General features: G+C 44.0%; 2 protein-coding genes across 7 annotated transcripts; both read left to right on the top strand.

Moving 5' to 3' along the window:
• Positions 1–16,502: 16,502 nt before the first annotated feature.
• On the top strand, positions 16,503–18,113 carry LOC127777700 (uncharacterized). Its single transcript, XM_052304310.1, has one exon. The coding sequence runs from the start codon at positions 16,659–16,661 to the stop codon at positions 17,961–17,963; it is 1,305 nt and encodes a 434-aa protein (XP_052160270.1). The 5' UTR covers positions 16,503–16,658; the 3' UTR covers positions 17,964–18,113.
• A 5,155-nt stretch (positions 18,114–23,268) lies between these two features.
• On the top strand, positions 23,269–27,261 carry LOC127776679 (uncharacterized CRM domain-containing protein At3g25440, chloroplastic). Of its 6 annotated transcripts, none has more exons than XR_008018220.1 (6): positions 23,269–23,405; positions 23,491–23,869; positions 23,975–24,376; positions 24,589–24,908; positions 25,224–25,494; positions 26,428–27,261. XR_008018220.1 is itself a non-coding variant. In XM_052303183.1 (4 exons), exons 1-4 carry the CDS (start codon positions 23,329–23,331, stop codon positions 24,775–24,777), a joined length of 1,047 nt encoding a protein of 348 aa, XP_052159143.1. In that variant the 5' UTR covers positions 23,269–23,328; the 3' UTR covers positions 24,778–25,216. The 6 variants fall into 6 exon arrangements, 1 of the variants encoding a protein (XP_052159143.1); XR_008018224.1 differs by having other exon boundaries at positions 25,394–25,494; XR_008018223.1 differs by having other exon boundaries at positions 24,589–24,822.
• The last annotated feature ends 19 nt before the right edge of the window (positions 27,262–27,280 follow it).

A 27,280-nucleotide genomic window follows, 5' to 3' on the forward strand; every position in this document is an offset into this window, starting at 1 on the left:
ATCGGCTGAAACCCCGATACTACCCTAATCGGCAACCAGAAAGCAGGCTAGAGATTGAGATTCTAATCATGACTTATAAGATCAAACTCAACTGATGCAGCTACAAGTATGAAAACAAGGACAATATCTAGACAATCAAGCCGCTGGTTGTTTCATAGAGTGGTGGATATCCTATATAATCCAAGTCAACGTTGGTATTTAACCTGATCGGTTGCCTTCCAGCGACAGATGTTGGCCGATTGAAGGTTAAATAACAATACTGCCATAGATTATATAAGATATATGATAACTCGACAACTTACATAGACAAGATTGAGTATCATAAAGATGGAAGCACTAATCCCGAGAACGCAAGCCGCCATAACAAGTTTTTCCTCTAGTTGAAGATCGAAACCAATACAGCTCAACCCGAAAGTAAGAACTCGTCGAAACAAAACGAAAGTAAAGGGTGGCGATGCGCCGAGATTGTATTGAACATCTGTTGTTTGATTACATGGGTTTGGGTCATATTTATACCCGAGATACAATATATGTTCTCGTCGGACACGACTCTTATCTCTAACAAACTATAAGATACCATAAGTCTTTGCAGCAGACTTTTGCCCAAACATATCTCTAAGGAAATTACATAAAATATCCTAATTAATAGATACAATTGCCTTCTCAGGACTCAATCCGTGCATGGCAATCCTCATGAAGCACATTAACTCAACCCAACCATGTGTACTGCGTCACATTGTCGGACTCGGCTCGATCGGCTAACCTTGTCCAACTTGGACTCTGCCGATCCCGGTCGCAACCGATTCGGACTTTAGCCGATACTTGCTCTGTTTCCGAAACGATTTCCATCTTGGATTCCGTTTCAGTTTCATCTCCATCTCTGATACTGAAATTACCAAATTTGGTCGTTAACACATGCCCCCCAAGTCCGGAATATTTGGTAATGTTTTGGATTTGCCATATCCATTCTTCCAAGAATATCGCTCATTGCCGTTTTTCCGACCATTACCGCCTCGCTTTAAATACTAACCGTCGTCCCCGAGAAATTTGACACCGTTAGCTCCGTTTTCACCGCTTAAGCCAACCTTGTCTTCTCTCTCTCCGGCGATCCCCTCGGTGCACAAGGCGATCTCAAGGCGACTTCTCCTCCGACCAAATCTTCCGCCCGCAGAGATGTCGTCCTCCGCCAGCCCGTCCGTCGCGCCATCGGCCGAATAAGCGGAGGTAAGTACTCATCGGCTAGATCCTCTCCTTTCGCAATAGATTGGTTTTTCCTTGCCTCATCTTGTTTTCTTCTTCTCTGTTCTTGTTTATATATGTAGCACTTGTCCAATCTGGTAGAGATTCCAAGTCTGTCACATGAGCATCACTATTTTCTTGGTCCGATTGGCAATCTTGATCCCACTGAGTTCATCATTGCCGAAACCAATAGGATCCCTTTTAGATTAGCCAACCCGAATCTAGGTCACTAGAAGAATACCTTCAAATCTTGGCCTTCTCTTGAGAAAACTTCCCCTGAGAAAAGTTGGGCTGTGTGGTATAAGCGCATATCGGCTAGCAAGCATGTTCATTGGAATGAACTAGGAATCGGCCAAGCGCTCGCTCTTACTTCAGCAAATTCAGCCAAGGATGAACCTCTGATGGCCTCCGCAGCATACTTTTGGTCCAATACCCTCAACGCCTTTTTGTTCAACCAAGGGCCAATGACCCCAACTCTGCTCGACATCACCATGATTACTGGGTTAGATGTGACTTCATCGGCTAATCCTATGAGCCTGAATACCAAGAACCAATTTGACTTCAGGACCAAGAGCATAGGTAGCTAGTCTGGCTATGTAGCAGCATACATGGGCAAAGGATTTGTCACCCCTAGGGAGCACACAGCTTTTCTTCTGATGTGGCTTGAGAAATTCCTCTTCTGCGGATCAAGTTGTGGCCCTACCACCAACTGGCAATTCTTAGCCGAAGCCCTTGAAACCAAGAGGCAGTTCCCTCTGGGTAAAATTCTTCTCGGCTATTTGTACCAAATGTTGAGCAATGCATCGGCCAAGATAGCCACAGGCTCAGTAGTGGGTGCAGGTGGACCATGGTGGCTGCTGCAAACATGGCTCAACCTTGTTGTCATGAAGGTGGTGAATCGGCCACCTCTGATAGATGCAGAATTCCCGAGGTTGGAGCCGATCACAGGTGATGATGGAGAAGAACTCACTCACCGCCAATGTATGGCATATGGTGAAGCTGCATCAACACCAGCCGATTCTGGAGCAAAGTTATCGGCTGAATTGCTCAAGGATTGGTTATGTAGCTTTTATGAGGGCTTCCAGAGAGATGCTCGGGTTTGGTTTCCAAATGAAGATTCAGTAAATTTTGATCTCCCAGCAGACTTCAGATTTGAGGATATCAACTCCGAAAAATTTGACATGTCCAGAGAAGTCTTCTCGGCTGCTATTAGTCCATGCATCCTTCCTGTCGGCATCCACCAAGGAAGAAACATACAAGTTTCTTATGAGTTTTACCATCCAATGAGCTCGGCTAGACAGGTTGGAATGGGACAGCTACCAATCGGCTTGTTCTTTGCCGATAAGATCCAGTGCAGAAAAGAGATCTCATCAACATTGATGATGGATCGGCTGCTCAACATCCCAGGACCTTTCTTGGGCAATATCGACATGAGCAAGAATTTTGACAGATGGTGGGGTGAATGGAAGCAACACATATTCCATCAGTCAGCCTCTATGTACATGACAGATTTGTTTCCAGATGTTGTCCCTCAGGTACATTTTACTTTGTCAATTATGTTTGAACCATTGTTAGCCAATTCATATTTTGACTAATCTCCTTCTTTACCTTGCAGACAACAGAATCTTCTCTTCCTCGCAAGAGCAACAGTGACAGGGACATAGAATATGCTCCAGGCCTTCTACCAAATGGAGGTGGATTAACTCCTCTAGTCATCGGCTACCATGCCCCCAGGACCTCGAGTCTACTTCAAGGGCAAATGAGAGAACCAGCCGATGTTGGTAGGAAGAGGAAAACCAAAGCATATCGGCTCTGGCTCCCAAGTAGAAGACCAAGAAGAATAAACCCAAGCCAGCCAATGACTTGCCTGCCTTAGATCCGTCTATCAAGCAAGCTTTGGATGAAGAAGAAATCGGGGAAGATGTCGATCAGGCAGCAGCCGAGTTGAGTGAAGGAGAGAAAACACCATCGGCTTCTCCCAAGCAAACTCCTCCAACTCCTGCTACTCCAGCTCATTTTTCAAGGGTTTAGGGTTTAGGGTTTAGGGTTTAGGGTTAGGGTTAGGGTTTAGGGTTTAGGGTATGGTCACTTCCTGCAGCAGATGTCAAGTGACCATACCCCATCGGCTACAGGAAGTCATCATGTTGAAGAAGAGGAGCAACCAGCCGCTCCTACCATCCTAGTAAGTCTCTCTCTATAATAAGATCTTAGATCGGCTGAATTTGTTTGATTATTTAATTGTCTTCGGATTTCTCTTTTGCAGGTCTTAGCCGATCTGTTCTCTTTTGATATCAAGGATTACTTTGATGAAGAAGCAAAAGAAGAATCTACAAGCAAGGCTCTAGCTCCCCTGGGTGAAAATGTCAAGAAAACACTTGAAGATATATCCCTTCGGCTAGAGTCATCATTAGATAACTTGGTGGCCGACTGTGGTTCAATCTGGGCACGATTTGCAGAAATCCAAGCCTTAGTCCCAGATGACTTAGCAGATGCCATCACTCCAGCAGTGTATCTCGAGCAACATCAATTCAAGCTGGAAAAGGCCAAGCAACGGATAGTCGATCGGCGGGAGCGGAAGGATATTGAAGCCACTATTCAAGCCAATCGGCAGCTTGTGCACGAAGATAAAGCCAAGTTAGATCAGCTCTCTTTTGGGCCAATTCAGTCGAACATAGATCGGCTTGAAGCCTGCAAGATTGATCTAAATAGCTCAACTTGAAGAATGCAACGCCGAGTTGGATTTGGAAAAGCAAAAGTTAGCCAACATCCCAAATGCTGTCGAAGAACAGAAATCCAGGTTGAAATCGGCTATCAAAAATGTAGCTGACATGACCAAGTCCCTCAAAGTCATCTCTGGAACCGACGCCCAAGACATCCAAGCCATCGAAGAAGTAGATCAAATTAGACAACGGGCTGTGTCGGCTATCTAGTGTTACTTGTCTGGAATTGGTCTTGTAATAGGATAACTTATTTTTGTAATCGGCTAAGAAACTTTGATACACCACTGTTATGCCGATTAATATAACTTTTCTATTTGCTCAATTTGCTCAAAAATTTGCAACTTTTGTATATGTATGCCCCCCTAATTTTGCAATGACGAAGTCATTGATAAAATTATAATTTGGACTAAGGGCGATATAACCATATCGGCCATTGTACATCGGCAAAACACAACCGATTACAACAAGAAAACGACTAACATATCGGCCATTTGTACATTGGCAAAACTTAACCGATTACAGCAAGAAAACGACTAAGGGCGATATAAACATATCGGCATCTCAAGGCGATGTAAATACATCGGCTATCATGCATCGGCACTATCCAGCCGATCATGCATTAACCCAAACATTTGGGTAATATTTCTTCAAGTATTTGCCGTTGAGCGCTCGTCCATAAACTTCTCCATCAAGTCCTTGCAACATATAAGCCCCTTTGGACACAACCTTATGGATTTGAAACGGTCCTTCCCAATTCGGTGACCACTTGCCGAATTTGTCATCTCAAGTACCTATTGGCAAAATCAATTTTCAAACAAGTTCACCTTCCGAAAAAGACTTGGGCACCACTTTTTTGTTATAATGTCGAGCAACGCGTTCCTTATCCTTGGTAACTTTTGCAAGAGCTCTCAACCTAGATTGAACCAAGTCCTCCCTCTCACCGGCCATGAGATTATAATATTCATCGGCTGTCGCCTCATTTTGTAAGTCTGTCCTCCTTGAGCCGATTCGAACTTCCCACGGTAAAACTGCCTCATCTCCATAAACAAGTTTATAAGGAGGAACTTGGATCGAACCGTGACAAGCCATTCAATAGGACCACAATGCTTCAGCCAATCTAGTATGACATTACCGAGGATAATCAGAAATCTTTCTCTTAATCAACTTAATCAAACTCTTATTAGATGCCTCGACTTGCCCATTAGCTTGTGCATAATATGGTGAAGAATTGAACAACTTGATACCCATACTATCGGCAAACTGAACAAACTCATCGGACACGAAGATCGAGCCTTGATCGGTTGTAATGGTCTGAGGAATACCAAATCGATAAATAATATGTTCTTGAACAAATTGTATAGCATCCCCCGAATCAACTTTCTTCAAAGGAATCAATCGCTTCTACCCACTTAGCAAAATAATCGGTTGCCACCAATATAAACTTGTGTCATTTGCTCGATGGTGGATTAATCATACCGATCATATCAATTCCCCAACCTCTAAATGGCCATGGCTTGATGATAGGATTCATAGCCGATGCTGGCGCTCTCTGAATTGCTCCAAACTTCTGACAATCTTGACATCCTTTGTAATATTTGAAACAATCTTCCAACATTGTCGGCCAAAAATATCCTGCCCGCCGAAGCAACCACTTCATCTTATAAGCCGATTGATGAGTGCCACAAATTCCTTCGTGTACCTCTCCTATATATTGCAACCTTGGCTTGATCGGCACTCAAACATTTAAGCAACACTCCATCAATCGTCCGATAATACAATTCATCATCCAGCAAAGTCTACTTCAAAGGCTTATAGCGCAATTTCCGAGAAGCCGATTGAGATGGATTCTACAAATACTAAAAACATCATATCTCCAATCATCGGCTGTTATCGTAGCAACTTCCACCTTGACGTCCTTTATCATTGGCTTGTACCTTGATGCTCCTTGAGCTAAATCATTAGCTTCAACATTTTGCTCTCGAGACACATGCTTCAAAGTTACCAGCCGAAACCCATCCATCAATTCTCAACACTTCTCATTGTAAACCATTAATGTATCATTCTTGCACTCATTTTCTCTTACCAATTGACTGATCACCAACAAGGAGTCACCCATAATTTCGACAGCATCGGCTTCAACCTCCTTGAGTAATTGCAACCCTTTGAGAACCGCTTCGTACTCAGCCTGATTATTGGTTGCATAGGGCTTAATAGTGTAGGCAAACTCGAAACTTGCCCCCCTAGGAGAAATTATAACCAAGCCTATACTACAACCATGAGTGCACACTGATCCATCAAAAAACAAAGTCCAAGGCACAATTTCAACCGAGCCGATTGAGTCATCACGATGATCAACAATAAAATCGGCTGTAGCTTGCCTCTTAATCACCTTCAGTGATTCATACCAAGATCAAATTTTGTCAAAGCAAATATCCACTTTCCAACCCTTCCTTTCAGAATCGAAGCCGATAGCATATACTTAACCACATCAGCTTTACATATCACAGTGCATTCATTGGACAATAGATAATGCCTTTACCTTGTGCAAGAGAAATATAAGCACAAACACAACTTTTCCATAGGAGAATACCTTGTCTCTGCATCCAAAAGCTGACGGCTCAAATAAAACACAACTCTTTCTTTCCCTTCAAGCTCCTGAATCAAAACTGAGCCGATTGACTTCTCACTGGTCGACAGATACAATCTAAAAGGTATCCCTTTTTGTGGAGGGATCAAAACTGGAGGAGAACTAAGATATTCTTTAATATTATCCAAAGCCTTCTGCTGCTCTACCCCCCAAGTAAATTCTTGATCGGCTTTCAATCTCAACAAAGGTGTAAAAGGTTCTAATCTTCCACACAAATTAGATATAAACCTTCTAACGGAATTTATCTTGCTGATCAACTCTGTCTTGTCCTCCGAGGTTGAATCTTCTTAATTGCATTAACACTCCTCTGAGTTATCTCAATCCCCCTTTCATGAACAAGAAATCCCAAAAACTGACCAGCTGATACGCCAAAAGCACACTTTGTCGGATTCATCTTCAGGCCATATTTCCTGGTCCTCTCAAAAACCTTCCTCAAATCGGCTATATGGTTCTCTATTTCTTTTGACTTAACGACCACGTCATCTATATAAACTTCAACCAACCAGCCAATCAGATCATGGAATATATAAATTCATGACCCTTTGATATATAGCTCCAGCATTCTTCAAGCCGAAAGTCATTACAACCCACTCAAACAAGCCGATTGCACCAGGACATCTAAAAGCTGTCTTATGAATGTCTTCTTCTGCCATAAAGATCTTATTGTAACCAGCATTACCATCCATAAAACTCAATATCTTATGTCCTGAGGCAGCATCAACCAACCGATCGGCAACCGGCATTGGGTACTCATCCTTTGGAGTAGCTTTGTTTAAGTCTCGGAAATCAATGCACACTCTGACTTTGCCATTTTTCTTGATAACCGGAACTATGTTGGAAACCCACTCAGCATATCGGCATGGACGAATAAACCCAGCATCATTCAAACGTTTAACCTCAGTCTTGACAGGTTTGAGCATATCGGCTTTGCATCTCCTCGGCGGCTACTGGTATGGTCTAACCCCCGGTTTGATAGGGAGCCGATGTTCAACAATCGATCGGCTGAGTCCTGGTATCTCGTAATACTCCCAAGCAAAGCAATCTCTATATTCTTTTAACAACTCTATCAACTTGGTTCTGAATTCTGGAGATAAATTCTTACTGATAAATGTCGGCCTTGGTCTATCGCCTGGACCTATATCAATCTCTTCCAAATCATCAGCCGACATGAAACCCTGTCCTTGCTTGTCATCGAGATCATCTACTGTGTCCTTGATGTAGACGTTTGAACCCTCCACGATGCCCTCAAAATAATAATTTGGGCTCTCCATCTTCAATTGGTTGTATATCACAATCGGACACTTTTAGAAAATCTCCATCCCAAACTTTTCTAGACAGGCAATCAATACCGTCCATCTACCAAAGAGCTAAATCGGCACTGACAACGTTAACTGACCTGTTGGCTAGCACGATCTCAATCTTTTCGCCTTGCCATTGAATCAAGCATTGATGCATGGTTGAAGGAATACAACAATTGGCGTGAATCCAATCCCTTCCAAGCAACAAGCTATAGGAACCCTTCCCATCGATGACAAAAAATGTTGTAGGGACGGTTTTGCTGCCGACTGTCAACTCCACATTCAAAACCCCTTTTGTTTCCAATGGATTGCCACCAAAGTCCTTGAGAACCATGTTTGTCTTGATGAGATCTTCAGAATTTCTGCCCAACTTCTTGAATGTAGCATATGGCATCCGATTCACAGCAGCCCCACCATCAACCATCATCTTGGACATCGGCTTCCCATTGACATAGTCGTTTATATACAATGGTTTAAGATGCCGATTCTCTGTCCCCTCTGGCTTCTCAAAGATTGCTTGCTCTGGCGACAAAACCAATTTAGCAGAGGCCTCTTCAACTTCATCAACATCGGCCTGTCTGGCTCCAAATTCGGTAGGTAACGTGAAAACCATGTTTACCGATGCAGTTACGACACTCTTTCCTTTGGCCAACCTCTTTGCTTCATCGGCTTTAGCCTCATCGGCTGCTGGATCCTGTCTTTTAACACGCCATTCTTGCCTGGGCTTTGCTTTCCTCCGCCAATGGTTGATCTCTTGTTCTACCTCATGAAAACGCTCTCTGTTCCTCAGTCTTTGAACCCTTCTTTTTTTATTCTTAGTGAATATGCCAAAAGGACACCATTAAGCTTTTCTGTCCTCATCGTCTTCTCGATCACAATCTTGGTTCACTAGGCCCAATCTTTGATGAACAGGAACTCTTGTTTGCCTCAGCCGATTGCTTCTATTGTAAGATCAGCTTGAACTTTCTGCAACATCACTACATCCAGGACAATCTTCGATAGATGGCGGCCTCATACCTTCATTCCAACAACATCTAAAACATTCGCAGTCCCAATGAGGATCAAAACCACCATCGTCTTCTTCATAATACCTTTCCTGCTGCTGCTTGTCATATTTCCTTTTGTACTTGTTGATAATCCTAGCCGAATTCATATTAAAGTTTCTATTCTTCCCTCCATCGGCTGCCCTTCCGGATGTATGCACCATATTGATAGGGAAAGGGTTACCATCAACCTTCATCGACTTCTTTGAATCATCAAATTTAATTTTTTCCCCCTTCAGTGACCACCTGGATTTACTGCCTAAAAACTTTGCAATCATTAGTAGAGTGGGAACCAGAATTATGCCATTTGCAATACCTCCTTTTCCCTAGTTCCTCAGCCGATGGTATGATATGACCAGCAGGAAGTTGAATCTGTTTCTCCCGAAGTAACAAGTCGAAAATCTTGTCAGCCTTGGTGATATCAAAGTCAAATCTTTCCTCTTTTCCAGAACTCCTCACCCATGGGCACGGCACAACCTTTTTGCTCCTAACCCACTCGGCTGCTACTACTTCGGAATCATCCTCATCTTCGGACTCATACATGTAAGGATACACATTATTGATCTTTTTGAAGCTCTTTTTAGCCTCTGCAAATCTTTGCTCATGAAGGGTCACCTTCTGTGCAAGGTGAGATAAGCTTTCAAACTCCTGGGATGAGAATTTCTCTTTAATCAGAGCTATCAAACCTTGAAAAGCCAAATCGGCTAGCTGAGAATCCGTTAGAGCCAAGCTATAGCATCTATCCCTTGTTTCTCTAAACCTTTGGATGTAATCCTGTACAGATTCATCATGCCTTTGCCGAATTGCTGTCAAATCAGACAGTTTCATCCCGTGAATTCCACTGTAAAAATAGCTGTGAAACTATTTCTCCAAATCGGCCCAACCATTGACAGTGTTGTATGGAAGAGAAGAAAACCAAGTAAAAGTCGATCCGGAGAAAGACAAAGGAAACAGCCTAACTCTCAGGGCGTCAACAGCCGATGCTTCACCACACTGAGCTAAGAATCGGCTGACATGCTCATAAGTCGAAACATTGTCTTGCCCTGAAAATTTTGAGAAGTCTGGAACCTTGTATCGGGCAGGCAATGGAACTCTCTCAAACCACTCAGGGTATGGATGCTGATATAAATTCCCAGTATCCTTCAGCTTAAGCCTAAATTGCTCCCTCATCACATCTGCGATCATGTCGGCCCACTGTCTCTGCTGAGGTGTCCCCTGCGTCTGCTGCTGTATCAGCTCAAATAGGGATGGCAACGGGGCCATCCCCGGCTGGGTGTGCTCCCCCGTCCCCATCCTCACGCAGTTAAAAATCCCCCGCCCCTCGCCCCCGTCCCCGGCCTCGGGGCTGTTTTTCTCCCGTCCCCGACCTCCACCGGGTACACGGGTTTCCGACGGGGCCACACACCCGATGAGCTCACGACCTCACGTTGCCCATTATCATAGAAATGAGAGAGAAATTAAAGAACAGATCAAGAATAATGGTGTACAAATCAATAAATCAACATTTGTTTTTCTCAGATTACATACATGACCACGTAGAGACAGAATTAGAAGCTTTATACTATGTTCCCAGGCATCAACTGCACCGAGACATCAACACGAGAGAAAAAGAAATAGCATGTGGACATCGAGCAAGTAGATGCAGGCAAATGGATGAAGCAGGTGCCGTTGGCCATCCTCTTGCTTTGTCCGACGAGCGAGACCTGCTTGTGGCGGCGCGGAGTAGACGAGTAGGCAGCGCTAGTGCAGTGCACTGCACGGAACAGCCCGAAGGCGTCGGTGGCGCGGTGCGGAGGAGGCACGCGCGACGGCGCTGTGAGCTTGGACGACGCGATGATGCGGGCAGCAGCGGCGGCGTGGCCTACAGGAGTCGCTTCCTATCTACCCGATTGGATCTGAGAGGGGATATGAGAGGAGGAGTGGAGGCTGTAAACTAGGGTTTGCTCTATGTATATATACGAACCTATGAATTGGGCCTCTTATGTGGGCTATCACTTTGCTATACAGGCCATGGGGTTAAGGGAATTTCACATGTGCCATCACATGCTCGGGGGCCCATGGGGATTCGGGGCCGGGGGACATGGGAACGCTCCCGCTCCCGCCCCCGGCCCACCCGACGGGTACTCTTTTTGCCCGATTTCAGCCCCATGGGTGATGAATTTACCCGTTTATGTACCCTAATAGAGGAAATCCCCACCGGGTGATGGGGTTCGGGTCCCCATTGCCATCCCTAGGCTCAAACTGATTAAACTGAGGAGCAAACTGAGGCTGAGGTGACCCCCCTTGGTGGACATGAGGTGAAGGAGGCTGATAATATTAATTCAAGTGACCCCCGTTGTAATTCTGAGTATTCGGCTGGATGTTGCGCACCAAATGTTCAGGGATAATTTGAAGTATCACCGATTGATCTGGCTGCACATTATGAACCAAGTGCTCAGGGACGACTTGAGTTGCAACATGCTACCTTAGCTGATTATCAGGTGTCCTCAACCTAGCCGATGTATTTAGCAAACTTTGCTGTTGAATCGGCTGAGTAATCTACTGCCTTGGTGGCATATCCTGGCTCGGCAGTGCTGGATCGGCAGCCGGTGGATTTGGCAAGAACATAGCAGCCACCTGCTCCTGAGTTAGCCGATTGATGTTTTGTCCACCATGCTGTGGCTGTTCTCTTGTCAACAACCGAGGATTGGTTATTTTCCTTTGTGCCGATGATGGTGCAGCTTGTGCACCTGGAGCAGAAGTTGTAACCGGTGCCATCGGCTGAGTTGATGGTGTGTTAGAAGAACCCTGTTGATTGCCTGTAACCAAAGGCCTATAATTTGGAAAAATACCACCTGGCAAATACATTGGTCCTGTAGCTTGATGCTCAGCTATTGTGCCATCAACCACTGTTTTCACCATGTTGGTTATAGTATTGACTAAGACTCCTGATTGATTGATCAAAGCATGTTGCACAGCGTAGTCAATCCGATCTTGGAAGTTGTTAAACTGTGGTTTTAATCCACTGCCATCTGGGCCAAGAACTTCAACCATGCCCTCCTGAAAACCACTACCTTTGTCGCCTGGTTCACCAACAGTACCTTTATCGCCTTGAGCTAAGCTTGAGCCGACTTCATCGGCAGCAACTACTTTTACCTTGTACTTTTGGTAGACCTTCCCATGGGTATCTGCGAAAGACTTCATGAATTGCTACTATGCATTCTTCATCATTAGATCGTAATCCTTCTTCTGTTCTGGCGAGAGCTTGTCTATAGTGACTGGAACAATGTTGCCTTCATTAACTTCAGATCCAGCTGGGTTTAGCGGTTTGTTTTGAGGATCTGTTGACTTCGAAGCTTGCTTGTCCCCTGACATGTTTATCGTGTCCCACTGGGCGTGCCAAAAGTATGTTGATGTAAAAACACAAGGCCTGAAAGATCTGCTTAACTTCAGTGCAGGTCCAAAAATCTTGCCTTTAGGTTCGTGAGCGTGCCAGTTGATTTGATCCTGCAATCAACAAGAAATAAAGACAAAGAAATAGCGGTTAAATCCATAAATGATAGCCGATCGGCTAGTTGTCGATGACATATCATTTATCTCTGAGCCGATCTCATGTTTGAATCGATCGGCAAATATAAATAAGTAAGAAAGGACTAAATCTACTCGATCGGCTGTAGATATTAACAGTATATAATCCTTATGTCGATATATACTTAAATCAAGTGATTGGGATATATCAGTCGCCATGCTAAGACAGTATAAATCACTTAGATCGAAATATATATTAACAATATGATTATAGATGTTTATAGCATAGCCGATCAGATAGATCTAGCATGTATTGGCTAATACTCCGATACCACTCTATATTAAGATATTAAAGAAAGTAAAATATATTAAACAAAAGCCTAATATACCTAAATGCGACAAGATCTTAACATAAAGGGTAGATTTAACATGTCAATCAAGCATATAAGATACTACCTCCGTCCCAAAATAAGTGCAGCCATGGCTTTCAGCGCCCAACTTTGACCATTCGTCTTATTTGAAAATTTTTTGAAAAAAAAATTAAAAACATAAGTCACGAATAAAGTATTATTCATGTTTTCTCATCTTATAACAACAAAAATGCTAGTTATAAAAAAATTTCAAATAAAACGGACGATCAAAGTTGGGCACGGAAACTCATGGCTACACTTATTTTGGGACGGAGGTACTATAAAGTAGTTGAATCAGGTAAGATCGGCTGAAACCCCGATACTACCCTAATATACAACCAGAAAGCAGGATAGAGATTGAGATTCTAATCATGACATATAAGATCAAACTCAACTGATGCAGCTACAAGTATGAAAACAAGGACAATATCTAGACTATCAAGCCGCTGGTTGTTTCATAGAGTAGTGGATATCCTATATAATCTAAAGTCAACGTTGGTATTTAACCTGATCGGCTGCCTTCCGGCGACAGATGTTGGCCGATTGCAGGTTAAATAACAACACTGCCAGAGATTATATAAGATATATGATAACTCGACAACTTACATAGACAAGATTGAGTATCATAAAGATGGAAGCACTAATCCCGAGAACGCAAGTCGCCATAACAAGTTTTACCTCTAGTTAAAGATCGAAACCGATGTAGCTCAACCCGAAAGCAAGAACTCGTCGAAACAAAACGAAAGTAAAGGGTGGCGATGCGCCGAGATTGTATTGAACGTTTGTTGTTTGATTACATGGGTTCGGATCATATTTATACCCGAGATACAATATATGTCCTTGTCGGACACGACTCTTATCTCTAACAAACTCTAAGATACCATAAGTCTTTGCGACAGACTTTTGCCCAAACATATCTCTATGGAAATTACATAAAATATCCTAATTAGTAGATACAATTGCGTTCTCAGGACTCAATCCGTGCATGGCAATCCTCATGAAGCACATTAACTCAACCCGACCATGTGTACTGCGTCATATTGTCAAACTCGGCTCGATCGGCTAACCTTGTCCAACTCGGACTCTGCCGATCCCGGTCGCAGCCGATTCGGACTTTAGACGATCCTTGCTCTGTTTCCGGAACGATTTCCATCTTGGATTCCGTTTCAGTTTCATCTCCATCTCCGATACTGAAATTACCAAATTTGGTCGTTAACAACTCTTTGTCTTCCTAGTACATATTATATGTATGCATGCATGTAACTTTTTCAAAATATTAAAGATATTTTTTTCTCCTACACTATTTGTTCAATCTATATTTTGATAGCGAGATCTCGCATGACTATATTTTGATAGAAAAAATATTTGTTTTAATCATTAAGTTTTGGTATTTCGTACACAATTAAACAATTGTTTTAACTGGAATTCGACTATGTGGCAAACTTTAAGTTCTTTTCTGTTGTAATCAATCTATTGAATGTCGCACATGATATGGTTTAGATGTTTCAATAAGTATATTATGATATTTCGCCAGTTTATTTTATGATGTTTCACATGAATTTTTCAATGTTTCGCTAGTTGTGACACAATGTTTCACATAGTGGTTATCAGTGTTTCAGTCAAACTTTTGTGAACGTTGTGTCTCTTTGAAATATTTTATGAAATGAGTTGAAACACTTTTTAACACATGATGAAACAATTTTCTATAAATGGTGAAACACAAATTTTTAAGACATATATTTTTCATCAAAATATAACGGCACTCTACTGTACATTCCACATAATGTTAATGACATTCATGGTAATAACAACATGATGTGTTCTTACAAAACCAGTCTCCCAACTTACAAAACCAGTGCAAAACGAGATCCCTTGGCAGTATTGTCCCTAGTTTTGGCTAACGTGGCTCATTTCAATAGGTCTTCATCCTATGTGGCATTAACGTGGCGCTTACATTACAATTTGATATGAAATATAATAAAAAACATGGACCCACATGTCAGTTTCACCAAAAAAATTAAAATGTGGTGGAGCCCATGTGGGCCTCCACATGTCATTCTCAGTCCGCTCCTCTTCTCTCTCCCCTCTACCGGGCAGTCCTCTTCCTCCTCTCTCTCCCTACTCCTCTGAGCCGGTGGAAGAGAGGGTCGACACTGCTCCCTACGCCTGTCTTCCTTCCCCCTTTTCGGCATATGGGCAGAAGAGGATGAAGCCATAGCCCTTAGATCTGCCAGATTGCTTGTTGGAGATGACACGACAGTCCTTGAGCTCACCGAAGAGGGAGAACGCGAAATGGAGGTCATGGGCTCCAGCGCCCTAGGCGAGACCATGGACGAAGAGCTTCATGCTTGTCAAGTCGGCCTCCGTCGCGCGTAGCACAGCTGCCATCGTTGCGGGGGTTGTCTCCACGGTCATGCGGAGCAGAGCCACTAGCTGCTCCCGCGATAGGCTCGAGCACCTTCAGGATGTTCTCCTCATCGTCGTCTCCTCTGGCTCCGTCCTCCCCCTCTGCATCTCTCTTGATCTATCAATCTCTCCCTCCCCTGTGTTACCACGGCGGATGGTGAGGAGCGGTGGCCGGCGGAGCATGCTGAGGAGGACGGCAACGGGCGCCGGTGGCGCCCCCAAATCTTCCACTTTGTGCCCCCTCCTGGATTGGCACTGACCAAGGCGTTCTTCGACACCGCACAACGGACTGGAGCCACGTCTTCCTCGCTGCGAGCTTGAGCTTGCCAGCCCGTCGGTGGGAAGACGACAATGGCAGCTGGTGAGGAGACCAACATGCTGTAGCCGCTGCTGTATTACCCCCCCGATGTGCATCGTCCTCGTCAGAGTCGAATGAGGGGGAGGGCTCCGTGGCAGAGGAGGGACGGCGGACGTGGAGTAGGAGGTGGAGGGGGCGAGAATTCGTCTGCCGCCGCCCGCTCCGCTACGCCTGCCGGCTTCGCGTGCCGCCGCCCGCCGTCGTCTCGCCTGCTCCGCTTCACCCTACTCTAGCAAGTTGGCATGGGAGAGAGAAAAAGGATATAGATAAGAGGGGAGGGTGATGGTGACATGTAGGGCCTTGTGGGCCCTACTATTTATTATTATTATTTTGTGTGTAACTGACGTGTGGATCCCATGGTTTTAATTACTTTTCCATATTGAATTGCCACGAAGCGCCACGTCAATGCCACGTGGAACGAAGATCTAGTCAAAAGGAGCGACATAGGCACCACATCAAACAAAACCGGGGACAATACTGCCAAGGGAGTTCGTTTGCCTGGTTTTGTAAGTTGGGGGATACGTTGTATCCGGTTTTGCGGTCGAGGGACGAATTTCAGACTCGGCGACAAATTAAGGAACCTAAAGTGAACTTACTCCAACTAAGCGAGAATGGCCTACAGGCCGGCCCATGGAACCGTGCTCGACGGGAAGCGATCGGTAGGATTTATTCCCTTCTCTTAATTACTACTCATGGATTAAGGAAACTAATTAATCCACTACATTAAAACCTGACAACACATATGCACAGGGCCCAGAAGCAGAGAATGCAAAAGCCAGCCCTGCAGGGAAACAGAAAAGGCAGAAAATCATGCCAAATCAGAACTGCCTACTAGACTTCCCCGCGGATAATTAACCACTGCCATTACCGCAGCCACAAATCGGTTCACCTTTTTATTCACCCCCAACGAAGAGTTTGCCGCTTCTAGCTTCCTTACTCCACCATCGCCTCCCAGTGAATCTGCTCCTGTTCACACCGCCAGATTCATCGTCTTCCACCTCCGTTTAGCTCTTTGCTTTTTTTGCCATACATGAGTGGGTGTAGCTGGCTCTGTTCGTTGGTGATCCTGCAGGCCGTTTGCTCCGCCTGCTGGCAGGTTGCTGGTGCCAACTCGTTGCGGCTTGCCGTCGGTCAGATCGGAGGTGTTTTTGTGTACCTCCAAGATCCGAGCCTTATGTCGCGGCGTGCCCGCGACGAGCTTGTAGATGGTAGCTGCTCCGGTGATGAAGATCTGGCTGATCATGGAGCTTGGCCGCAACCGGGAGGAGGAGCTGGTGGTGATCATGGAGGTGTGCCGCGAGGAGGAGAAGCCGGCGAAGCTGAAGCCGATGTAGATGTCGACGGCGACGGTGGTTCTGCTGGCGACGTCGAGTGCCAGGTATGTCACAAACGATTCAAAAACGACAAATCTATGTTTGGCCATCTGCGGAGCCATCCCAACAGAGGTTACAAGGGTGCCACCCCACCTCTCAAGATGTCGAGCACACCGTCGTCGTCGTCACCGGTTATACCGGCCGGCAGCCCACCGCCACAGCCACCACCGTCGTCATCGTCGTCATTACGACCGGTTGGTGACAGTAATTCCTCAATGCCAACGCCTGGCATCTCTTTAACCACTTACGAGAAATTGGCTGCCTGTGTGATGCTCACACTTAGGCGTCGGTACGACCGGGATCAACGGCAACTGCAAGCTCCACCGAAGCTCGAACGAGCTGGAGCAGGAGACCAGCTGGCCACAAACATGGTGGAAGGAGCCGAGGGGAGCTCCCGCGCGATTGTCGGCGACGAACATGAACATGAAGCACGGAGGAGGAAGAAGGGGAAGAGGAAGCTGAAGGAGCCTAGAGAGGAAGAGAGGAAGGTGAAGAAGGAGAAGAAGCGCCACCCCTACATGTGCAAGCATTGCAACGAGGAGTTCTCCACACACCAGGCGCTGGGCGGGCACATGGCCGGCCACCATAAGGAGAAGAGGATCCTCCTCAAGGAGAAACAGCGTGAGAGAAGCCTTGTCCTGGAAAAAGAGCCTGAAAGGAGTCATCACCTGATGGAGGAGAAACATCCTGAAAGAGGCCTGATCCTGGAGAAGAAACAGCTCGAGCGAAGCAGCATAGTCTTGAAGGAGAAACAACCTGACAAGAACCTGATCCTGGAAGAGGAACAACCTGAGGTGGTGTACCAAGACAAAATTGATCAGACCATGAACTGGCAGAAAACGGAAAGAAACGAGGGAGCGTCGTACCTTGGTGGCGGCTCCAATACAGCGCCGATTGCTCAAGAAGATAGCCGCCCACCGTTTGGTTTTGACCTCAATGTTGAGGCTCCAGAACAGGAATAGAACTGGAATAGCAATCCAGCATATCATCTGTGTAATCTCGTAGTAAAACAATAAAGCTAGATGGTAGGCATGTTTGCCTAAAGCCAGGATTCCAAAGACAAAGACATGCTGTAGGCAATTCCCTATGTTGCTTTGAGAATTGTTTGCACATTGAGGACTATGTGTCTTGTTGAAAGCTATACATGTCGAAAAGCATCTTTCAGTCCGAGAAACAAAACGAAAAGCAGCCAAGGTCTAACATTCCTTACTGTGCAGAAGTAACACATATGAGGAAAATATACAAGAGCTGAGTTATCAAGATTATAAACCTCTATAATTCCAACGTGTCATGAACATGCGGATTCAATATATGCTGAGTTGAAGCTTCTGGATAACATAGTGTAATATTCCCCCATGTTCAAAGTATGCCAGCTCCACCTATAAAAGCATGTTAAAAACAGAAATACTCAAAACAAATGCTTAGGTTACAAACGGTGCACTTGAGAAATTAAATATAAAAGAACTAACTTGAATTCGTACAACTATGCACTAAACTATCCAGAGTTTGATATAAAGCTTTCAATATAAAAAATTATATCTCTACTGCTTTAAAAGACGACACTCTTTTACTTTAAAAGCGAAGTCTTTGTTCTCCTCCCCCACCAACCCCACCCAAAAACCAGTGTGTCCATGAGAAAATCAACCCACCAAAAAAAACAGATAGAAAAAAATGAACCCATAAAGCTATATGTCTGCATTCCCACAATCCTGTTGCAAGTTATGAAAATATCAACATTGTTCTCGCATTCTAAGAAAATACAAATATAAAGTATATATGATACTATTTACATCTCATGTTGGTATCCTCTCATATAAAAACAACGATATGAAGTTACACACACTGGACAAATGACACCATTTATACTGGTTTTTATTAAACAAATAATAATAGAGGTTTTCACTAGTGCAAATTGGTGACATAAATGGCACTTCAGGTATGCCAGGGCATTGACCACAATGTATTCTCTAAAATACAGTAGCAGGATAATTAATATGAATAGTCTACAATCATGAAAATTGTTTGCAAGGGCAGGCAGGCAGGAACAACTTAAATCACAAAAATACGTGTTCAACTATGGTCCTGTTTGGTTCCATGGGCTAATGTTTAGCCCTCACCTTTTAGCCTTAAATTAGTCCTGAAGGATCCAAACAGGTGGGCTAATTTTGAGGCTAATTTTGAGCTAATGTGAATTAGTCTCCCTCAAAACATTAGCCCCTCCAAGGGATGCTAATGGGGCTAATTTTGTGTGGGGACCATAAAAAAGCAGGTCTCTCTCTCCTCTCTTTTTACTCTCTCCACCTTTTAGTCTTAAATTAGCCCATGGCAAAAGGCAATATTTAGCCTACCAATTCATGACTAAACATTAGCTCTCAAAATTAGCCCTGAGCTAATCTTCCAAGAGAAAATCCATGAAATGCCATTGACAAACACTCTAATTTTAGAAATGCCATCGACAAAGTCAACTTCCCAAAAATGACATTGCACAAGCCACTTTCTCCCAAAAATGCCATCACCGTCAAACTGCCGTTAGCATCTTTCTGTTAAGTTGCATCAAAAGACAATCTTACCCCTAGACAACCATTTACTCACACAACATCATTTCGCATTGCTTACTCACAATAAATTATATTTCTGTTAGTTCATAAATTCACAAACATCATTATTTTGCTATCAATCAAGTTATTTCATAATTAAATTCACTGAAATCAAATCAAACAAAGTCTTCAAATGAAATCAAACAAAAGGGAAAATTTCAACATCAGAGTTGCAACACCTACTACGACTACAGCTTCCTCCTCCACGGACCTCAGCGACTGCGGCTGCAGGCCTCTCCTCCCCCTCCTTGCCGGCGCCTACGGACCTCTCCTCGCCAGCGTCTACGGCCCCCGCGCCACATCCTGCAATAGCCGCGCCGCCGTGGACATCCTCGCCGCACCCTGCCATGCCACCGCCGCCGTGGACCTCCTCACCGCGCCCTGCCGCGCCGCCGCCGCCGTGGACCTCCTCGCTGCGTCCTGCCTCGTCACCGCCGTGGTCCTCCTCGCTGCATCCTGCCATGCCCTCGCCGCCCTAGTCCTCCTCGCCGCGTCCTATCGCGTCGCCGCCATGGTCTTCCTCGCTGCGCCGCCGCAGCAAGGGACCGCCGCCGAGCCACAGCCACCGCCGAGGACCGCCATCGAGCCACCGTCGGGGACCGCCGCCGCCGTGGACCTCCTCGCCGCGTCCTGCCGCGCCGCCGCCGTCCTGGTCCTCGCCGCGTCCTGTCGCGTCCTTGCTGCGGTCCTCCTCGCCGCGCCCTTGCCGCACCGCCTCCGTGGACCGCCGCCGCGTCCTGTCGCGTCGCCGCCATGGTCCTCCTCGCCGCGCCGCCACAGCAGGGGATCGCCGCCGAGCCGCTGTCGCCGAGATGCCGCCGGGGAGAGCGCTAGATCGGGATCGGGATCGGTAGTGGTAGGGTTAGGATTAGAAATTTTGTTTTTTTTCTTTGACAGTAAAAACTAGGTATATTTTGCACTGAGGGCAAAAGTCATTATTAAAAAAAATAACGGTTGTAACAGTGTGGAGTTGACGGTGATGGCATTTTTGGGAGAAAGAGGCTTATGCAATGGTATTTTTGTGAAGTTGTCTTTGTCGATAGCATTTCTAGGATTAGGGTGCTTGTCAATGGCATTTTATGGATTTTGTCATCTTGCAAACAGGGCCTAGGCATATTGCCTTTTGCTCTCTTGTGCAACTACTCCCAACACTTGGAACATACTTCAATGTATTATTCTTTCACCAATTAGCAAGCATTAAATACAGACAATTGAAGTAACTGTCGATTCTGCACCTTGAAACCAACTTTATTGTCCAGGCATGCATGCCAGTCTGTTTTCACCCAGTCATGAGTTCTGCAATTGTATAGCTTCATAAAACCATGTATGCAAATAAACCTAATCTACAAAGTGAGTGTGTGCATTACCCCTTTGGACCTGAAAAACATGACTCAACATCTCCCAAATCTACTAATCTAAAGCTGACTCTTTTGCTGGCTTTTGATTGGTCCACGTGGCGCCCTATTTTAGAAGAAAAATCATTAATTCATACTAACAAAAAAATGCTTAAGAATCATTCGTGGAAAAAAAATCTAAGCAAAATATCGTATATGGATTCCAGAGGCTTCCAAAACTATCTTCTCCTCCCAAATCGTACAAACTTCCATTAATTTACCTTCTATAAATAATCCACACCTACGCCTACTCAGTAGTACTCCTATACCTAAATATATAGTAAATCTAAAATTATTATGTAGAAAAATCCAAAACAAAGAGTGAAAAAGATAAAGGCAATCTCGGTTTCCTATACCACGCAATTTGATCAGAAATACCTCCCCAGCTAAAAAATAATAATTGTATTTTTATGTTATATAAGCCATGTCAAATATATAAGTTTAGAATAAGTTCACCAACTACCATATTTATTTTACAAAAGAAAAGATATTTCAAATTTACCTATGCTAGAAAACTACAATGACAACAAAACCTTCAAATGTAAAGAAAAACAGAGAACGTTGTTCCTTTTCACCTAATGAACAATACCATAACCATAACCAGGAGGTATGATAAGAAATGAAGAGGAACCCTATTTGAGGCAGACAAATCGTTCCCAATTCTCTTGTGAAATGAAGAGGAATCCAATTCAAAATGAAGAGAAATCCTACTTGAGTCAGGCAAATCGTTCCCTATTCCTCTCAAAATCTATCTGGCTTTACTGCATTTGTTGTAAGTGGACCTTACCACATCAGCTGTCACGAATGATCAATTATAATATCTGTTGGAACCTAAATATGGAAGAGCAAAATTATATAAAACTAGAAAGCATATATAGAATGAAACACCCCAAAATAGGATGGGAAAAGAATTAATTAATACCATTGTATTAATCCGAGTAGCATCGACACCCAATTTAAATATTGCATCTCTCATGCTTGTAAGGTCAAAAAGGACAGACACACACTACAAACTTTCATATAGAAAGATAGATGAAGGATCACACATGTTGACAGGACGTCTCCCAGTACATCTTCTCTATATACACCTTGGTTATTTCGAAACCACCGCAATTACAGATCGCTGATTCTAGAAGCACGCGTATAGTGTATGGCAGCTTACATGGAATAAATATAACGAAGCAATGGTTTGGTGAGAGTGATCAACTTTTGTAATTTCCTGTAGGCAGTGGTAAGGGTAAAAATATGTTTACCGTGGTTATAAGAATCTATTTTTTAGAATTGTATGATGATGAGGACCACCATTTTTTACAGCACAATATATATGTTAAGTAAAACATATATGAATAAGTCTAATGTTGAAACAGCATAACACATAAATGAATCTAGTCCAATGATGAAGCAGGACCTCCTGTCATTTCAGTAAAATTTCACTCTACCCATTCCGCATTACCGATTCTCGTGAAGCAGGATAATAACTTCTGTGAACGGAGTACTAATTTCAGTAAAGTTTCAACGAACCCAATCCGCATTGCCTTTTCTCTAATCAGAGACTTAATAGATTCCGAAATCACCATCATCGCTGTTTGGGAGGGTCTCGTGGCTTACTAATATCCGCCAAAAATAACATATTTATTGACAAATTATGCATCAAAAATAAAAGGATTAGTTTAGCAGTTCGTGAAAATCCTTATATAGAGCGAAAATAAAAGGATTAAATTGACAGTTCATGAAAATGCTTATAGAACAGGACAAAAGGCCACATAACAAAAAAAAATGAAGGGGAAATCCACCCTCTACTCATCTACTCGGTTAGATGATCATTCAGAGAAGACAATACTACACATCCCAACTCCAAAAATCTTCCAGGCGACGCCAATTTGACATCCATCGAAACAAAGAAATAGAATATTTTTTAAAAAATAACTGGAAAGACGCCGCGAGAGACTCACCCATACACCGACCCGAAGAGCATAGCGAGGAGCGGCGGGCGGCGGCCGGCCTCGCTCACCACCATCTCTTTCTCGGCGAGAACTGGAACTAGGTCTCATCCGCCGCGCCGCGCCGCGCCGCGCGGTGATGACACGTGTCGCATGACTCACCAGCGGTGTCGTGCACTCGTGGCGTGGCGGGGCGACGCGAAGACGGAGGAGGCGGCCATGGGGATCGGGATGATATAGTCTCTGGTGAACAGAGCAAACTGCTTTTTCACACGGGCCCTAACGAAGCCCATTAAGGCCCACTTTAGGAGGCGCAGGGGCCTAATCCAGCCCATTAGTGGCCGCCCCCGCGCCAAAACCCCCCGCCGCCGCCGCTGGCCGGAGCAGCTCTTCGCCATGGCGTCGCTCGCGCCCTGTCTCCTCCGCCGCCGACCCCTCCGCTCCGCCGCCGCCGCGGCTCTAGTCCATCCAAGGTTAGCCCTCCCCCGTCGCCTCTCTCTCTCACACACCGCGCGGCGTTCGATCTCACTCTCTCGGGTTGGTCTCTCTTGAATTCAGCGGATCCTGGATGCGGCCGCGCGGTGCGGGTTCTTCCCCGCGTCCTCCGGGCGCGTCGCCGTTGTTCGAGCCTCCCCGCGTGGTGTCCGAGCGTTGGATGGACGGGCGGGGATGGTGGTTCCGGTTCCGCCAGCCCGTGCGGCACGGGAGCACGGCGGTCACGCTGGACACGGGCGGTGGATTCGCCAGGTTCTCCGTCGGCGGCGACGCGGGCACGAAGCAGGGGGCCGGCCGGAAGGGGCAGCCTCCGGCGAAGGCGGCGAAGAAGAAGATGTCGAGGAAGGCCAAGGTTAACCAGCTGAAGTGGTACCGCCTCAAGGCCAAGAAGAAGATGAAATCGCCCAATCCTGAAGTCAGGATTAGATACAAACTCGAGAAGGTCTATAATATTTCAGTGTTACTGATTTGTCTTGTTTCTATTTGCTGTTTGAATGTATCTGATTGAGGAGAAATGCTGCATTGTTAAATTGACATGTGAATTCAGGCGAAGAGGAAAGAAGAATGGCTGATTGAGAAGCTGAGGAAGTATGAGGTCCCGAGATCTCCGGAGCTGGTTCATGACCCTGAGATTCTAACCGAGGAGGAGAAATTTTACCTCAAACGAACTGGCGAGAAGAAAAAGAACTATGTTCCTGTTGGAAGGAGAGGGGTGTTTGGCGGCGTGGTTCTTAACATGCACCTTCATTGGAAGAAACATGAGACTGTGAAGGTGATCTGCAAACCTTGTCGGCCTGGCCAGGTCTATGAGTACGCCGAGGAGCTGACCCGGCTGAGCAAAGGCACGGTCATTGATATCAAACCCAACAATACCATTATCTTTTATCGTGGAAAGAACTATGTGCAGCCAAAGGTTATGTCACCTCCAGACACTCTCTCAAAGCAGAAGGTAATCATGTTTGCTAAAACTAATTTGTCTGGAACAGAGCTTGTTGTCATGCCACCTCTCTTTCTTTAAACTTAATACAAACATGTCTTGTAATTATAGCTGATTACCTATTTGTTCTCATGCTACATTGCTACTCAGTAATATTTAGATTTTTATGAAAGAAGTTCAAATGTCCAGTCAACTTATGTTTATCTGTATTCTGTACTCCATAGGCCCTCGAGAAATATAGGTATGAACAATCCCTTGAACATACCAGTCAATTTATTGAGAAGCTAGAGAAGGAGCTTGAAGATTACCAGAAGCATGTTGCTTTATTCAAGAACCGTGGGGAAACTTTAGAAACAATCAGCAGCGAAGAAACTAATGTTGATGACCTTACAAGTAGCTCAGATACTGAATGAGCTATCTCTTTCAACCATGATGCCATAGATCATTTCGTATTGAAGGTTTGATCAGAGCATACTCATTGTTCATTACAAATGCTACTCAGTTTTGGTGCAATAATGATCATCAGCTTTCTTCAATAGTTCAGGTAGAAAATAAAATAAGTATCATATTCATTAGTTTGAATACTTTAAATGAAAAGAAGTCGCATTCATTAGGCCATGTATATCTTGCTGTCATATTGAAAATCCTTTAATTGAACAATGCTTGTATCAGCAATTTATCTTTGTAAGGTTGGTGCTGAGTACAAATCAGGCTTTTACTAGACCCAAGCAGGATTTCTTGTTGGAATTGTTAGTATGTTTTATTTCATGATATTGTTTCCAGTTCCTGTGTAAAATTATTTATGAAAATAGTTTTTCTTTTGGTCCATTTGTGTTTTCTTATTGCCCTTTGTGTATAGATTTGTCAAGCTTTTATGAGAAGAAATGGTGCAGCATACAGAGATCCATGTACCACTATTTATTGTGATTGCAGCATCTGGATATATTAAAGACCTGTCCACATTACAACAGTACACGTTTACATCAATGTCGGATGCTGGTAGCAACATGAGCTGTATTTGTGTGACAGATGGCTTCCTTGGAGCTTGAATCTTGAAACATCAAAACTTGGGGCTGACTACTTGAAAGAGGTCTACAGAAAACTTGGGCCATCTACTCAATTGAAAACTGGTAAACTCTCACCCAGATCTCCATGAGTTGAATAATTTAGTAACATGTAGAAGAATGTTGTTTTTAGATTGGCAAATTATGTTTGTTCACAGTTATTAATTTATGAGATTAAGGCAATATGATGTCAATGCCTCAATGGACAATTTCCATGGTAGATAACTTATAATACTCCATATATTGTTTTAGTCTCTACAGACATTTTATGCCAGATTAGAGGAAATTCCTCTTGATAGTCCTATTTTGCCTGGGAAGATACATAAAAATCTGCCAAAGCTATCACTGTGGTCATTAAAACCAACTTGTTTGAGTCAGTATCTATATTTCAGTACTGGGGTACTGTACTGGTATATACTTGCTAACCAGTTACTGGCAGAAAACAATACTATTGCATGAATATAAGAACGTAAACCCTAAATTTGTTTTTTTTTACTAAAATTAATATCTAGCAACTCTCCAAGAATTGAATTAAATCTGTGCTGTGGAAAATGGTAGTCACTACAATCGATGCATTGATACTATTATAATTAGTGAATTTCAACTTTAGTAGGTTATTCTTGTTTAGTTGGATCTTTGACAGCAAAGGAAAAGCAGTGCAAGTTTTTTAGTTCTTTTCTTTGTGATAATCAACTAAATCATAAATCCTTAGTTTACCACTACTATTTAGTATATATCAACAACATCAGAAATTGAAACATTAACCAGGCTACAGTTTTTTCACCATTTAAGGTTTGGTTTTCTGCAGTCACCACTGAAATGTAATGTTTTGCACAGAAGTGATCATATAATAAGAAACGGAATAATTGAGTTATGGAATAAGTAGATCTTGTGAACTACAGTTGCTAGGTGGTTGTTTCATCTAATTCTTTCCCTTTGATAGCTAACCTGTCAATGTTGAAGAAACATTTTTGACATTTTGTACGATCGTATATGCAGGCCATGGCCGGCTCCTAGACAAATCTATCTGCAGTGTTGTTTGCTGTTAAGCTCCAGTGACATAACGCCTGCAACTGCAAGCAGATCCCATGTGGTGCCTTTCAGCTTCACTGGGGATGCATTCCTAGCGTCTTCTTTTTTCTCTGTTAGGTATTTAAGCCCCAACCATTGACATGATCTGGTTGTATCCGCCTCAACAGGGCCCTGATTGATGAAGCTGATGCCATACCAATCGACTCCAAATGATTCCTAAATGTCACTCGTTGGTTCCAGTCCTTGTCATGGTGCATAAAGCAAGGTAATCAGACGAATCAGTCATCACATAGAACCGAATATTGTGCAGAGTTTAGCAGCATCTGCTTGGCATGATTACTGGCATCCTATGAGCTAGTGTAACTGTAGACCTGATCATCTGTGGAGTTGTTCACCACTTAGCGTTGTGTAACATGGACTCTGAAAATCATGTGTCACCAAATTGTGCTACTTACAGGCATGAGATTCGCTGTCAACAGATATCAGAGGCTACAATTGTTGCTTGCCGTTATTGTCTTGGAGCAGAGATTCTGAATCATGAAGTTAGCTTATTTATATGTGCAGTATGTGAACCTTTTTTTTTTTCAGCTAACAATGGAACTGTCTGAGTTGAACGTCCAAACGATAGAAGTGATGGTGCTTTCCATCAAGGAAAAATGAGCAAAAGTGTGCCTTTGTGAGAAATGTGAGATGGTGAAATGACTCAGACTTACATATCAATTAACCAATGATAAATGATAACTCAAATCTTCATGTTCTTATACTGCTTTTCTTTTCACCCTGAACATTTAGAACCCAAACACACCCATAGTTTACATGT

The sequence above is a fragment of the Oryza glaberrima genome, chromosome 6 (genome assembly GCF_000147395.1).
Source record: "Oryza glaberrima chromosome 6, OglaRS2, whole genome shotgun sequence".
Classification (NCBI taxonomy): Eukaryota; Viridiplantae; Streptophyta; class Magnoliopsida; order Poales; family Poaceae; genus Oryza; species Oryza glaberrima.